This window comes from Orcinus orca, chromosome 8, assembly GCF_937001465.1.
Source record: "Orcinus orca chromosome 8, mOrcOrc1.1, whole genome shotgun sequence".
Lineage (NCBI taxonomy): Eukaryota > Metazoa > Chordata > Mammalia > Artiodactyla > Delphinidae > Orcinus > Orcinus orca.
The window spans coordinates 46,032,069-46,046,936 of NC_064566.1; the positions used below are offsets into that span (position 1 = coordinate 46,032,069).

A 14,868-nucleotide genomic window follows, 5' to 3' on the forward strand; every position below is an offset into this window, starting at 1 on the left:
TCACTTATAATTAAACATAAAAATGAGGCTATTATTAAAGTGCATTCCTTCATATTTAGCAGTTAAAAGATTATACAAAGAAGACTGACGGGGGCAGAAGGTAAGAATCTGTGTTAAAGAAAAAAATCTCAAGTGATAACTAAATCAAAATGTATAATGGGTCATCTTTGAGCACTAATTGCTACTGATAACTTATCCAAACAACAAAACACTTAGAATATTCAAAAGTTTGTATTCAAGTGATACACTAAAATTGAATACAAATGGGGAGGAATCCTTAGTATTTCTATGATGACTTGACTTACCTGTAAAGTAATCAAAGCCATCTTGCTGAAAAACCTCAAATACCAGAGGTAGTAGCTGCCACATCTGTGGAGACACTTGTTGACATGTCAAACTATGTGCTAAAGAGAAGATCTCCTCGTAGAATTCTAAAAGAGAATACTGAGTCATTAGGACAATGCTTGCTCATATGAAATAGTAGTGTATTCTTAACACAATCAGAGATATATACCTAAGACATGCTGTTGTAAAACAGTTCCAATGACCTGTAAGCAGATTCCTTCAAGCTGCTGGGTTATCTAAAAGAGAAGAAAAAAATCATATGGAATTGTAGCACACTGAATGAATTATTAAATAATGTATAATAATTCAATGCATTTCAATGTAAAGTCAATATTGTGAACAAATTAATATTTTAAACCTGTTTCGAAATGACTCATATTATGAAATTATGAATCAATATAGGTATGAAATTTAATGAAACACCATTACAATGAGACGAAGAAAGAACATGCATAGTTTGCCTATAAAGTAAAGGAAAAAAAAATTTCCTGGAAAAATGCAGGTAAGTATGAAAATAAAGGAGCCACATCATTCTGCAGAGACTAAAATCTTTTTGTGTGTAAACATAGATTAATTCAGGCCAGATATAATAGAGTGTAACTGAGATGTAAATCAGTAGCTTACTGAAAAATTATTTAAAATAAGGCATTATTCCTACCACTCCCAATAATTTTTAAGCCACCTCCATTTTATATAACAGTGAGCTAGGCCCCCAAGTCATACAAGATAGACAGAAAATACACACTCCCCTTTTGTCAGTATGGTCCTCAATTGGATCCCAAATCCCTGGAAGTCATCAGAATGTTTAAAAAGTGGGGGAGAGGAAATGAGATAAAATTTACTAATCAGGGGCTTCCCTGGTGGCGCAGTGGTTGAGAGTCCGCCTGCCGATGCGGGGACACGGGTTCGTGCCCCGGTCCGGGAAGATTCCACATGCCACAGAGCGGCTGGGCCTGTGAGCCATGGCCGCTGAGCCTGCGCGTCCAGAGCCTGTGCTCCACAACGGGAGAGGCCACAACAGTGAGAGGCCCGCGTACCACACACACACACACACACAAATTTACTAATCAGATATAGAAGCAGGATATCCATTTCAAATACATATACTCAATACATCTTCAACTCTTCAAATATAGTAAGCAATTGATTTGTTAACCATAAGGTAGCTATAGGATTCCTCATGGCTTCTAGCTATCTCCAATTGTAATCTACAAAAAAAATCTGAAAGTTTACTGAAACTCTCAGGTTGCAAAAGGCAGTTTGTAGATAATCTGAAAACATGATTTATGGATTTAAATATCTGCATTGTAATTATAAACACCAAATTTAGAACAATGCTTACTTCTAAGGGAAGGAAGTAGGGAAATGAGATTAAGAAGTGGTGCCCTAATGGTTTCAATTACATTATCTGAAAATTTTTCTTACTGGAAGTCTAAGGATATACCACGGAACGTTAAAAATCTAATAAATTTAGGTGGTGGGTAAGGGGTACTGGTTAGTTTTCTATGTTTTTTACTCTTTTCTGTATGTTTTAAATAATTCCACTTTTAATATTCATGATTACAATTTGCTTACCTTTCCAAAAGACAATAGTAAAAGAAGAAAACTAGGAAGATGATGGTGATGGTTGCACAACGTGAATGTACTTAATACCACTGAAATGTACACCTAAAAACAGTTAAGGTGGTATATGTTATATGTATTATACCCTAACTAAAAAAAATTTTATTAATAAGGAAAACCAGGAAGAATATGTTTTCCTAGGAATCACCATAATTTTGGATCTGAAAAGGTAACCCTAAGAGGGAGTCAAAACCCAGAGCCTTGAGGGTAAAGATACGGTGATACAAATACCTCCTTCCTATTCCTTCTAAAATATCTGTAAGGTACCTACACAAGGGTACTAGTTAATAGATAGCAAAATCAAGGTATGTGAGAAGATGACCAGAGAATAGGTAAGTCAGAGCCCTCCAAAAAGCATAGAACAGTTGGCTTGAAATTCCCTAAAACCTTTACAACACTGGATCGTTTTCTTACTTCTTTATGATCTTCAACTACACTAAGAAGTGTGTCGATGGTATTCAGGATTCCCATAGCAGTAACTGCTTTGTCATCACTTCCTTCTTCATCTGGCCCAGTCTGGATTACTTGATTAAATGTCATTGCCTACATTCAAGAGAATGTAATTAAGGTTTGCCATTAAAGCAGTATAAACACGTTTTTGTCTAAAACTTTTAATTTTTAAAATGTTCTCACTGGGACAGCACAACCGATCAGCATTTCCAAATCAACTAATATTACTTAAGAGCTTGGGCTCTATAATCAATGGTACTGCTCTGCCACTTACTAGGTCACCTTAAACAGATTACTTGACCTCTTTTTCCTGACATCTCCATAGATACTGTGGGCAAGGCATAGAAAGTGCTTAATATTATGAATATTTTTATTTAAATTACTGGCTAACATTTGACAATGCCCAAATACTAGTCATCAAGGTTTTTGTTGCCATTGAATTCAATCATTTTGAAAAATACTGAGCAACTGAGCAAAGTCATTAGTTATGAGGAATCATAATAATCAGCTTTTTATAATGCAATATACTTTTAATGAACACTACTATATTTATCCAAATGTCTTTACCCACTTCAAAATCAGCTGTTAAAAATATGCACAGCAAATACCAAGAGTTAGATTCTTCAAACCTCAGTATTTAGCAAGAATACAAACTGCACCAAGTAAACCATTGTATAGAGAATATGAATGGATAATTGTTGGATACATGTCCATATTTTCTATTACCCTTAAATAATTTATGTTGTTAATTCTCAGAAGTTCAGGGCTATGTACAATAGACAAAGGTCAACTACGAAATAACTATTTACACAAATTTCACTTTAAAAATCTATTTATAACGATTATCTCTATCTTTCAGTTGGTCCAAAGCATTCCAGGAAACCACACAAACAAGGCAGTCATGATGCAATGTGAGTACAAGTAAACAGCTCTGCACTGTAGAGGCATACAGCTCAGGTGTGAATCCCAGACCCACCCCTCCTAATTTGGGCAAATTACTTAAACTTCTTATACCTCACATATTCTCTCAGTATAGGAATATTTCTCATAGGATTGTGTGAGAATTAAATGAGTTAAAATATATATCAAGGGCTTAGAATGGTACCTGACATACATACAGAAGCTCTGTGAAAATACTGTAATCTAAGTAATGCATAAATGACTGGTTCAAATAACATACCAAATGTTGTGTCATTTCTACTGCAATAGGAGTAACTTCTTCACTATACTCGCAGATCATTTTCTGAATTACATTGGTAAGATCATCATTTTCTGTTTCTCTTATAATATGAAGAAGAGCCTGCATGACAGGTCTGATGAATGGTGTGATGTATTCTTTAGCTGTAAGAGACAGAGAAAAAAACTTTTGGCCAAAACAGCTAAAACTCCTTAAAACCTGACACAATATATACCAAAGAGTAAACAAGAAATCGTTTCAAATAAAAAGGAAGACAATGTATCACGTTTCTACGATTATGCCTTGTACAATTATGCGTAAGCACATTGCACTATTTTTGAGATATAAATCCTTTACCTTTCTCTTGATTGCTGATCAGCACTTGAAGTGCAATGGCAGCTTCCACTTTAACAGGCATTTCCCTATCATCAATCAGACATCTTCGTGTCAGCTCTAGGGCTGTTTGCAGGTTCTGGTCACTTTTGAACTTCACTTCACAAAAATAGTGAAGGACCCAGCAAGCCTTTTTTTAAAAAAAAATGCAGTGAGTTACTATAGGTATCTTACATTAAATTCCACCATGTGACAATATCTCTAGTGTCAAAGTGCTATGTGTGGGAATTTGGAGGCTGGCCAGTGGTAGATATGTCCAAAGACACAACACTCGACCAGTACTATGATCCCAACTTACTCTTTGGCTACATGATGTTTGTGTGGATAGCAAGACCTGAATGCAAAACACAGACAGACACTGCTATCAGACACAGATGAAAACTATGCACACATTATGAGCAGCCATTTAAAGACTTATACGAAAGTCTAGAATAAAACATGGCTTTAAAGCGAACATTTAAAAGTTTCCATATAAAAGTCCACACAAGCAGTTATTCATTACAAGACATAAATGTATAAATCAATACAGCTTTAAAACATACCCTCGCTCTCATGTAGCCTAGTTCACTGCTGAAGAGAGGGAATACATGATTCTGCAACATATATTCCATCTGATCTTTGTAGATCTTTTTCTGTAAAAATAAAGTTCCAAATACAATCATCTCAAATGCCAAATAGATACACAAGTTTTAAAAATGACTACTGATGTCAAAACATACATTTATTCTGGAATTTTGAACCACAAGATCCACATCCATTTTCTTATTCTCGAACGTTACTATCAAAAATCACTGGGTACATTTTTTTAGTCCTTTTACATCATTTGTTTAGAAAGCAATTATGCCAAATCTTAACATCAATGGTGTTTAAGTAATGGGAAGAGTGGTTAATTTTATTCCTTAGCTTATTAAACGTTTTTTGTTACAAAACTATTTATATAAACAGTTATATTAATATAACTATAAAACATTAATATAAAACTATTATAGTGAAAGAACCTCTCTGGAAAGGTTCTAAATGAACAATACAACATAGATTGAGAAATATCCTGCTCTCAGGGTAATAATCTGGATATCTAAAGATACTCCTGTAAATCTTAAAATAGGATATTTTCTAAATGGTAACAAGTTTTTAAGAAGAGTTCCTTGAATTGCATATTAGGATCAACATTAAAAATTGACAACACTTTAAAAAACGAAAGTGACTAACGAGACATGATAACTAAATGCAACGTGGGATTCTGGACTGGATCAGGGACCAAACAACAAAGGACATTAGTGGGAAATCTTATCAAATGTGAAAGCGGTCTGTAGATTAGTTAATAGTATCATATCAATATTAATTTCCTGGTTTTGAGAATTGCGGCATGGCTATCTAATATGTTAACATTAGAAAAAGTTGGGTGAAGAGTAATGGGAACTATTTTTGCAAATTTTCTCTAAGTATAAAATTTAAAAATATAAAGTTAAAACAAAAACCTGAATGTGAGAACTCACTCAAGATTCCCAGACACAACAAATAACCACGTAATTTACCCTTTATAAACGAAGAGAAGAATGGGTGGACAGATATAGAAAAGCTGAAAGATACACAAAATATACCCACAAATTAATGGTGATGAATTCAGTGGAGCATCATATGCAGCAAGGTTTCTGGGAGTAGGATGAACTGTTGTCTAAATATTTACTTACACTTTGAAATAGTTATTTATTAACTTTAAAGTGAAAACAAATTTCAGATCTTATGAAGTCAGACGAAATGTGTACAATTAAGGTGAGGTTTCTAAACATACATCTTATCCAGTCAGCCATTCTTTACCAGAAAATGTGTGCCACAAAAGCATGATGTTCCTAGGCTGTGAAGGGATATATTCAAGCTTACAAACTTCCTTAAAGATCAATTTTCTGAGAAGAAAAAAAGACTACTTTACAATTGTCTTGCAACATGAAAAGAAGATAACTCATATGCAAAAAGAATTACCTTCAGCTCAAGCAACAGCAAAAAAGTATAGAGGACATTATTTCAAAATCAAATTACATGTGTACTTCAAAGGACATCAGCAAGAAAGTAAAAAGATAATCCACAGAATGGCAGAAAATACTTGCAAACCACAAACAGTTGATCTTTGAATAATGAGGGGGTTGGGGTGCCGACACTCTGCGCAGTTGAAAATCTGCATTTAATTTGCAATTTGACCTGCATATCTGTGATTCCGCATCTGCAGATTCAACCAACTGCAGATCATGTAGTTCTGTAGTATTTATTGTTGGAAAAAAATCCACGTGTTAAGTGGACCCAAAAACAGTTCAAACCTGTGTTGTTGAAAGGTCAACTGTATATGAAAAGTTTCTAGTATTTAGAATATATAAAGAACTCTTAACAATTCAACAATAAAAAGACAAAAAACCCAATATAAAAATCGACAAAAAATTTGAATAGAAATTTCTCCAAAGAAGATATACAGTGGACAATAAGCATATAAAAAGATTCCCAACATCATTAGCTATTAGGGAAATGTAAACCACAATGAGTACCATTTGACACCAACTGGAATGGCTGTAATTTAAAAAGATAATAAGAAGTGTTGATGAGGACATAGAAACTGGAACCCTCACACACTGCTAATGAATATATAAAATGGTACAGCCACTTTGGAAAACAGTCTAGCAGTTTCTCAAAATATGACCAGCAATTTGACTCCTAGGTATGTATTACCCAAGAGAAATGAAAATGTATGTCCACAAAAAAATGTGTACAGAAATGTTCATAGCTCCATTGTTAATAATAACCCCAAAGTAGAAACAAATGTCCACTTACTGATGAATGGATAAATAAAATGCAGCGTATCAATACAATGGAATATTATCTGGCAATAAAAAAAGAATGAAGACTGACACATGCTGTAACATGGATGAACTCAGAAAATATGATAAGTCAAAGAAGCCACTCAGAAAGGACCACATGTTTTATCATTCCATTTATATGAAATGCCCAGAATACACAAATCCACAGAGGAGACAAAAAGTAGATTAGGGCTAGGGCTGGGAGATTTGGGAGAAAATGGGGAGTGATTGATAAAAGGGTTTCTTTTGGGGATGATGAAAATGCTTTGGAGTTAGAGTTGACGGTTGCACAGCTCCTTGAATATACGAAAAACCACTGAACTGTACACTTTAAATGGGCAAACCATATGGTATGTGAATTGTACCTCAATTCTGTTTTATCTCAACTGCTATCATTAAAACTGTGCTTGTGCATGCATGCACGCACGCACGCACGCGCACACACACACACACACACACACACACACACACACACACACACACAAGTACCTTCAGAAGTATTTCAGCTAAAGAGCCAATCATATGTAGGGCTCCATCTTTTTTTCGAGGATCAGCATTTGGTTCTGTAAGAATCTGGTAGCAAAATCCCATAGTCTTTTGTAGTACCTAGATTAAAAGAGAAAAGTATGCTTTACTGGATATCCAAACAACTCTTTTAAAACATTGACAACAAAATGACCTATACGGCTACCATTAAAAACTAAATGTTCGGGATTAGCAGATGCAAACTATTATATACAGAATGAATAAACAACAAGGTCCTACTGTATAGCACAGGGAAATCTATTCAATATCCTGTGATAAATTATAGTGGAAAAGAATATGAAAAGAATGTATGTATATGTGTAACTGAATCACTATGCTGTACAGCAGAAATTACCACTGTAAATCAACTACACTCAATAAAATAAATTAAAAAAAAAAACCAAGTGTATATCTGAACATATTTTAAGTATTAAAGCAAAAGTTATCCACATATTAAATAACCTACCTCTTTCCTCTTACTACAAGCTGTAAACAAAAGTGTCTGGGCAGCAGTGGTAGGAGAGATGAAATCCTCAAACACATCTAGAGAATAAATTTAAAATTAATACAGAAAATAGTAATTTTAATTTTTTCAACAAACATTTTCACATAATTTGCAAATGATGCTCTGTAACAACAAAAAAGGACCTTAAATTTTTGCTAAATCTTCACAGAAAACAAGCATGAAAACAAACCCAGATCCCCATATAACTTTGCAAAAGCCTAATTCCTTTTCTTTCCTGTACAAATTAAGTCTTAATCCATCAACTTCTCCCAATGATTATTTTCTTTCATACAAAACCCCACTACTGTGAGAATTTTCACAATGGGGTCACAACAGTACAAATGACTGAAAGTACATAAGATTTTGGTACAAAGAAGGACTAATACTCAACATTAGCCAAATTACAATTCTTTAGTCCCATGCAGAGACTCTAGCTTCCAGTATGCGTCGTCTCCATTTCCACACACATGATGACTGATGTGGAATCCAAAAGTATAGTTTAGACACTTAGTGTTTAAGGTGTAACCTTGAATTTCTAACAGATTTGGCATGTGCCAGAAGCATATCCAATAATCATAACTACTAACACTACTGTATTTGTTTCTGCTAAAAATGAAGATTATCATTCTCAAATGCCAAAACTAATGAATAGCTTCCTGAAAGTCTAAACAATGAATAAATTGCATTAAAACAACAGAAGGCTTTTTAGTTCCTAAGGTGAGGCCTTAATATTCAAAGTTTACTATATACAAATTTAACTACCGACATACTTTGTTTCTAAAAAAGTGAAAATTCGTTACCAAACTTCATGCGTATATATTCATAGGGGTCTTCTTGCCAAAGTTCCTCATCAGCATCTGTATAGCACATCAATGGAAAAATAACATCTTGGATAATGCCCTGCAATTTAAAAGTTAAGATAAGTCGGTCTTCAAATTTAAACTTTCAAATTTCCGTTAAGTGCTAAAACAAAAGTAACTCTCCAGTTTGTGTTTTAAAGCTTAACATCAAACTTCAGTAAAGCATTTAATGCATTCTCAGATCGACTATCAACGTACATATTCTTACCCTCTGTGCAACGAGTCATTGTAAGACATGTGTACATAGGTAGCAATTAAGTATTCCGAGAAAATGCAATATGAAATTTTAGTCCATCAAACCCTACAGTTCTAAATAAAGCAAATAAATTACATTGGAAATAGTACATAAGCAAATTAGCCTCAAAAGTAATTTGGTGAAATAGTCCTTTGCCTATTCCAAATTACATGATGTTAGCTAATCATGTTAAACTATAATCATAATCCAACAGTAAGAACTTAAAAGCAAATTTTCAGATAACAGTTTCAGATTAAAAAATAATCTGAATATCCACAATATACCTTTTATAAAGTTTGTCAGGATGTTCCACCATTTTCCTAATGTACAATTACCAGAACTAGACTAAGTAACATAGGTCAACAAAAAAAATGCACTTTTTCAACCTTTTGGTAATTAATCTTATTTCTATTACATTTTCTAGAAAAATAGTTCAGATAGAAAATTATTACTTGTATATGAGGCTTCAGATTCTTCCAGGTGAGAGCATGAGAAACTCCTTGATTAATATAATTTAATGTCTGTTGTAAAACTCGAGGAGCCATATATTGCTTCTCCTTGTACTGATACAACACTTTCAATAAAACCTTTGAAAAAAAAATTTTGATCAAAAAATAAAGTTTAAATAGAAAGTTTAACCACTTACAAGCTAGCAAAAACATCTGACACTTCTTACCCAGGTCATTATCATAAAATAACCACCATATTCTTTTTAAAAGAAAGTAATTTTTTAAATTATGTATTGGAGAACCATATTTATTCCCAAAGTATTTAAAATAAACAAACTGAAGTAACACTGTGTGTCAAAGGACTAGTTTCTGATTAAGTATAAAAAGAAGAGAAAACCATATGCTACTTGTGGAACATACCACAATATTCTGAGACAGCACTATATTGTTAAAATCAGCTTCTAGGCAAATCCTACCCAAACCATTTACCTACTTATTTAACGTCTGCCAAGAGTTCTAATTCAACTTGATACTTGAGAATAGCAGTTGTCAAAATATGGTCCACAGACCTCTCAGAAGGTCTGACAGGTCAAAACTATTTTCATAATAATGCTAAAACATTATGTGACCTTTTTACTGTGTTGACATTTGCATCGATGGTACAAAAGCAGTGATGGTAAAACTTCAGGTTCCTAACATGAATCAAAGGAGTGGCACTAAAGTGTACTAGCAGTCATCATATTCTTTACAGCCACATAATCGCAGAATAAACTTTCCTTAGGAATGTCCTTAGTGAACCAGAAATATAAATATTAATAAATGGGAAGTATACATATAGCACTTCTGCTACATACCAAAGTACGATGGTTGGAAGAAAAGCTGAAATAGTAGCTTTTCCCACCAAATATTATCATAAGCATGAAAGAAAAACTGATAGACAAATTATGATTATTTAGACTTTTGTGTGTGGCAGATTTTTTTCTCAAAAATGAACAAAATGAGCCTCTCCAAGGAAACTGACAATATGTTACTGGTGTTAAAATTTGAGCTTTCAAGCAAAACTAGAATTCTCAGAATCTTACATCCACTACTTAGATCCACCTGACAGCTTTCCAATATTTAAAGACAGTTATGAGATCAATGGTGATATTAATGACTGTAATTTTTTTAAACTACATAAGGAAATCTATAAACATTTAGAAAATCGGCATACACTCAATAAGTCAATATTTTCCAATGACCAGGGCAGTATGTTATAAAATCATATATGGATAAAAGACCCATTCAAAGTGCAATGGATGTTAATATAACAGAAGATGAAATGTTTATTGTTACAGTTTCAAACTCTAAATTACAATTAACCTTTAAGAAAATACCATTGTCAAATGTTGGTGTGATATCAAAAATTTCCCCAATTATATGAAAAGTATATTAAAAGTCTTTCCTTTTCCAACTTCTTATCTTTGAGACCAAATTATCTTTATTTACTTCCATTAAAACAAATTGAACAGAATGAATACAGAGGTAGACGGGTATACAGCTGCCTTTTATTAAGGCAGATATTAAAGTAGTAAAAATGTGTAACAATGCCATTTCCTCCTGCTAAAAATTTTTCATTTTGGAAAACAATTATTTTTAACAAAAACATGTATTCTGTTAATATGTAATAGGTTTGTTATTTTTTAATAACTTAATACCATTAAATTTAGTTTCAATTTTTAATACAGTACATATCACAAGGTATAACGCCCATAAATGGAAGCTTGTCGATGTTCTCAATAATTTAAGAGTGTAAGGAGGTCCTGAGACCATAACATTTGAGAACTACTACAGTGTTCAAAATGTTAAAGACTGCTACATGCAATCTTTGAATGCCAAAGAAACTAGAAATAAGCAAGACAAATTAACATAATAGTGTCATGTTTCTACTTGGAAAAATTATCTTAGACTTACCTGTTGGACACCAACAGCAAATGCCTTCAGAAATACTTCAGCAAATTCATTATACTCCTTGGAAACATTGCCAGGGCTTCCATATCTAAAAGAACATTCAAATGCCCATCATGTCTTCATAATGCTTTATATCAGCACTTATTAAAAAAAAAAACAAATTCTTGAAAAAAATAAACTCAAATTATCATATATTGAGAAATGTGTACCTTTCAAAAAGCCTTGCTAAGATATGTAAAGCCCACTTCTTACATTTCCACCATGGTAACTCAGGTCTATCATCTTCTTCAACTTGAAGTGTTTCCTTTAAAGAGACATTTATTTAATGATAGACAATACAATCTAAAAGGAATAGTGTGAGTTCAGAACAGACTCACAAAAACATGAATCCTCCTCCAATGATGGCCTTTCATAATAAAAGGCTAGAACAGGAAAAGTATTAACCCTTATTTAAATATAAGAGGCACTTCACTTCACTACTTAGTTACAAAGGACATGCTTTCTCAAAGTCTTATAAAGTTTAAACTCAAACATTTTAGTCAAGATCCAAATAATATAAATCAAAGTCATGGCAAGTAGCTTAAACTAGTTCAAATCAAAAGGGCATGAAAAATTTCATTTTAGAAATCCAGTTTCAAAAATATTAGTATACATACATAAATATGTATGTATGAGAATGTTCATTTACAAAACCATTTGTAACAGAAAAAAACTGCCAAGAACTAAACATTCATTAACAAGGGGATGTTTAATTATGCAACATCCATTAAGAGAATGAATTGGTTCATTATATATTGACCTAAGACATCCATGACATATTTTTAAGTTAAGACAGAGAAATGAGACTGTGGAACAACCAAAACTCCCATACACTGCCAGTGAGAGCGGTGGTACAACCACTTTGGAAGTTATTTATAAAGTTAAACATATACATTCATAGCAGCCTTATTTGTAATCTTAAAATCTTAAAACCACCCAGATGTCCATCAACTTGTAAATAAATAAACTGTAGTATATTCATACAATGGGGTACTACTTGTCAATAAAAAAGAACAAACTACCATAGCACAACATGAATATATCGTAATATTAAGCAAAAGAAGGTAGATACAAAAAATTACCTTTTTATTAGATTTTAGATTTAGGTGAAGTTAATCTATGGTGCTAGAAATGAGAATGGTGATGGTAGGGATGACCAGACCCAGCCACCAGCAAACATTCTAGGTGATGGTTACTCTGGTGAATATGACTCTCATAACCTACTGAACTATTTACTTATATGTGCATGTTTATGATTACAAATTATACCAAAAAAGGTGCAGAATGTAAGTATGAAAACTCTTAAAGCTGTATTTTATACCTATTAAATGTGTACAGAAAATAACACATCAAACTAGTTTCCCATGGAACGCAAGAAACGTCCTATTTATTTCTTCTGCATTTTTTTAAAATAAAAATTTGAGCAATAAACTACAAAACAGGAGGCTGGTCTCACTTATCTCACTAATAAAATTATGTTGGATAAATTACACAACCCTTCCATGTCTCTGTTTAAAATAAATTCAGAAGGAATTATTTTGAGGATTAAATAAGCAAAGTATATAAAAGTACTTAAAACACACTAGGGATTCAGGCATTGTAAATTTCCTACCTCTCTAGAAAACTAGATAATAAAGAAAAATTGTGGTTATTTTAAAAATCGTTATTATATGTGAAAAAAATAACATAGTTGGACAACTCTGTATGTACTACTGGAAGCCGCTGAATTGTACACTTTAAAATTGTAAATTTTATGGTATTTGAGTTATAGCTCTATGAAGTTGTTATTTAAAAAGCAAGTAATATAACTAACTACAAAGTTTGACCAACTTGTAAATCAAGTTCTACCCCTGTTCATGCATGTCTAACAAATTATTAGCCTAAAATCCAGCTATAGGCTCTTTGTTCCTTTTTGAGAAATAATTGATATTGTTATTAGTTTAATGTATAAACATAATGATTTGACATATGTATATACTGTGAAATGACTACCACAGTTAAGTTTTAGAAGATGGTGAAAAGGTACAAACTTCCCGTTGTAAGATAAGTAAGTCCTGGGGATGTAATGTAAACATGGTGTCTATAGTTAAAAATACTATATTGTTTATCTGAAGGTTGCTAAGAGAATAGATCTTAAAAGTTCTCACTACAAGAAAAAAAATTTCTAACTATGTCAGGTGACATATGTTATGAACTCAATTAAAAGCTGAAGAAACAGAATTAGGATGGAATAAACAAAGATATAATACAAGCACTTAATAATATACAAAATAACCCTTTACAATTTTTCACTTAATATATTCACATATGTAAACAAATGAAATGGTGTCTCTATCTAGAAAAATCTGCCTCACAAATAACATAAATTCACAAAGAATGTTTTACGAAATATCAGTTAAAATTCTCAAAAGGTAACTAAATATTTAAGCTTAGTGATATAAGAAATACACAGAGACTTACATTAGGTACATCCCTGTTCACAACCGTCTTTAAAATTTCTATCCATTCTGTCAGGTTCTGTTGGTTTATCAGCTCCAGTGGTAGTGTATACTAAATTAAAATCAAGAATCAATATTTTAAAATCCTTACAAAAGAAAATCCAACTTCCTTTTACTCTTCACAAAACCTACAAAAAGTACTTCATTCAGTCCACATTTCCTCTTTCAGTACATAGGCAAATTTCTCATCTGGCTGATTTGGTTAGTTATGTACAATGGTGAACTGTGGCACCGATAGTGGGCATCCTTGTCTTATTCCCAAATTACTGGGAATGTATCTGATTTTCACCATGAGGTATATTTATTGTGATTTCTAGTGAACATTTTTTTTTTTTTTTGCGGTACGCGGGCCTCTCACTGTTGTGGCCTCTCCCGTTCCAGAGCACAGGCTCCGGACATGCAGGCTCAGTGGCCGTGGCTCTCGGGCCTAGCCGCTCTGCGGCATGTGGGATCCTCCCGGACCGGGGCACAAACTCATGTCCCCTGCCATCGGCAGGCGGACTCTCAATCCCTACGCCACCAGGGAAGCCCTCTAGTGAACATTTTTTATCAAGGTAAGGAAATTTCTATTCCAGGATTCTTAAGTATTTTTGTTTTGTTTTGTTTTAAAGCAGAAATGGTTATTAAATTTTATCAAATACTTTATCTGGCATCCTTAAAGATTGTTTACAGGTCTCTCTTTTCGTGTAATATAAAAGTTAATCACAAAAACTGGTTTTTTACTCTTGATCCATTCCTGTGTTCCTGGGATAAATCGCATCACTTAATAGGCTCACAACATCAATATCCTATTTAGGATTTTAGGACCTCTATTTTCACAAATGAGACAGTACTATATTTTGATTTCAAGGTATGCTAGTCTCAAAAAATTAGTTGGGTCCTATGCCCTAGAATAATTTATAAAAAGAACTTATTTTTATAATCTAGAAGTTGTGATCCTACCAGTTAGAGGGAAAACAATTAAAAAACAGTACAT

General features: G+C 33.1%; 1 protein-coding gene and 1 non-coding gene across 3 annotated transcripts in view; both read right to left on the minus strand.

Moving 5' to 3' along the window:
- IPO7 (importin 7) overlaps positions 1–14,868 on the minus strand; it is a 47,822-nt gene that overhangs the window by 9,647 nt on the left and 23,307 nt on the right. For both annotated transcript variants that reach the window (XM_033404552.2, XM_004279203.4), the window contains exons 6-18: positions 13,855–13,944; positions 11,565–11,659; positions 11,359–11,443; positions 9,409–9,543; positions 8,662–8,761; positions 7,823–7,899; positions 7,321–7,437; positions 4,531–4,620; positions 3,953–4,118; positions 3,599–3,759; positions 2,383–2,511; positions 515–581; positions 306–431 (exon numbers count right to left, since the gene is read on the minus strand). In XM_033404552.2, the coding sequence (XP_033260443.1) occupies positions 306–431; positions 515–581; positions 2,383–2,511; positions 3,599–3,759; positions 3,953–4,118; positions 4,531–4,620; positions 7,321–7,437; positions 7,823–7,899; positions 8,662–8,761; positions 9,409–9,543; positions 11,359–11,443; positions 11,565–11,659; positions 13,855–13,944 (1,438 nt within the window). The remainder of the gene's footprint in view (positions 1–305; positions 432–514; positions 582–2,382; positions 2,512–3,598; positions 3,760–3,952; positions 4,119–4,530; positions 4,621–7,320; positions 7,438–7,822; positions 7,900–8,661; positions 8,762–9,408; positions 9,544–11,358; positions 11,444–11,564; positions 11,660–13,854; positions 13,945–14,868) is intronic.
- LOC117196392 (small nucleolar RNA SNORA23) lies at positions 4,204–4,387 on the minus strand. The gene has a single exon (XR_004476555.1). It is a non-coding gene; the product is annotated as a small nucleolar RNA SNORA23 (small nucleolar RNA).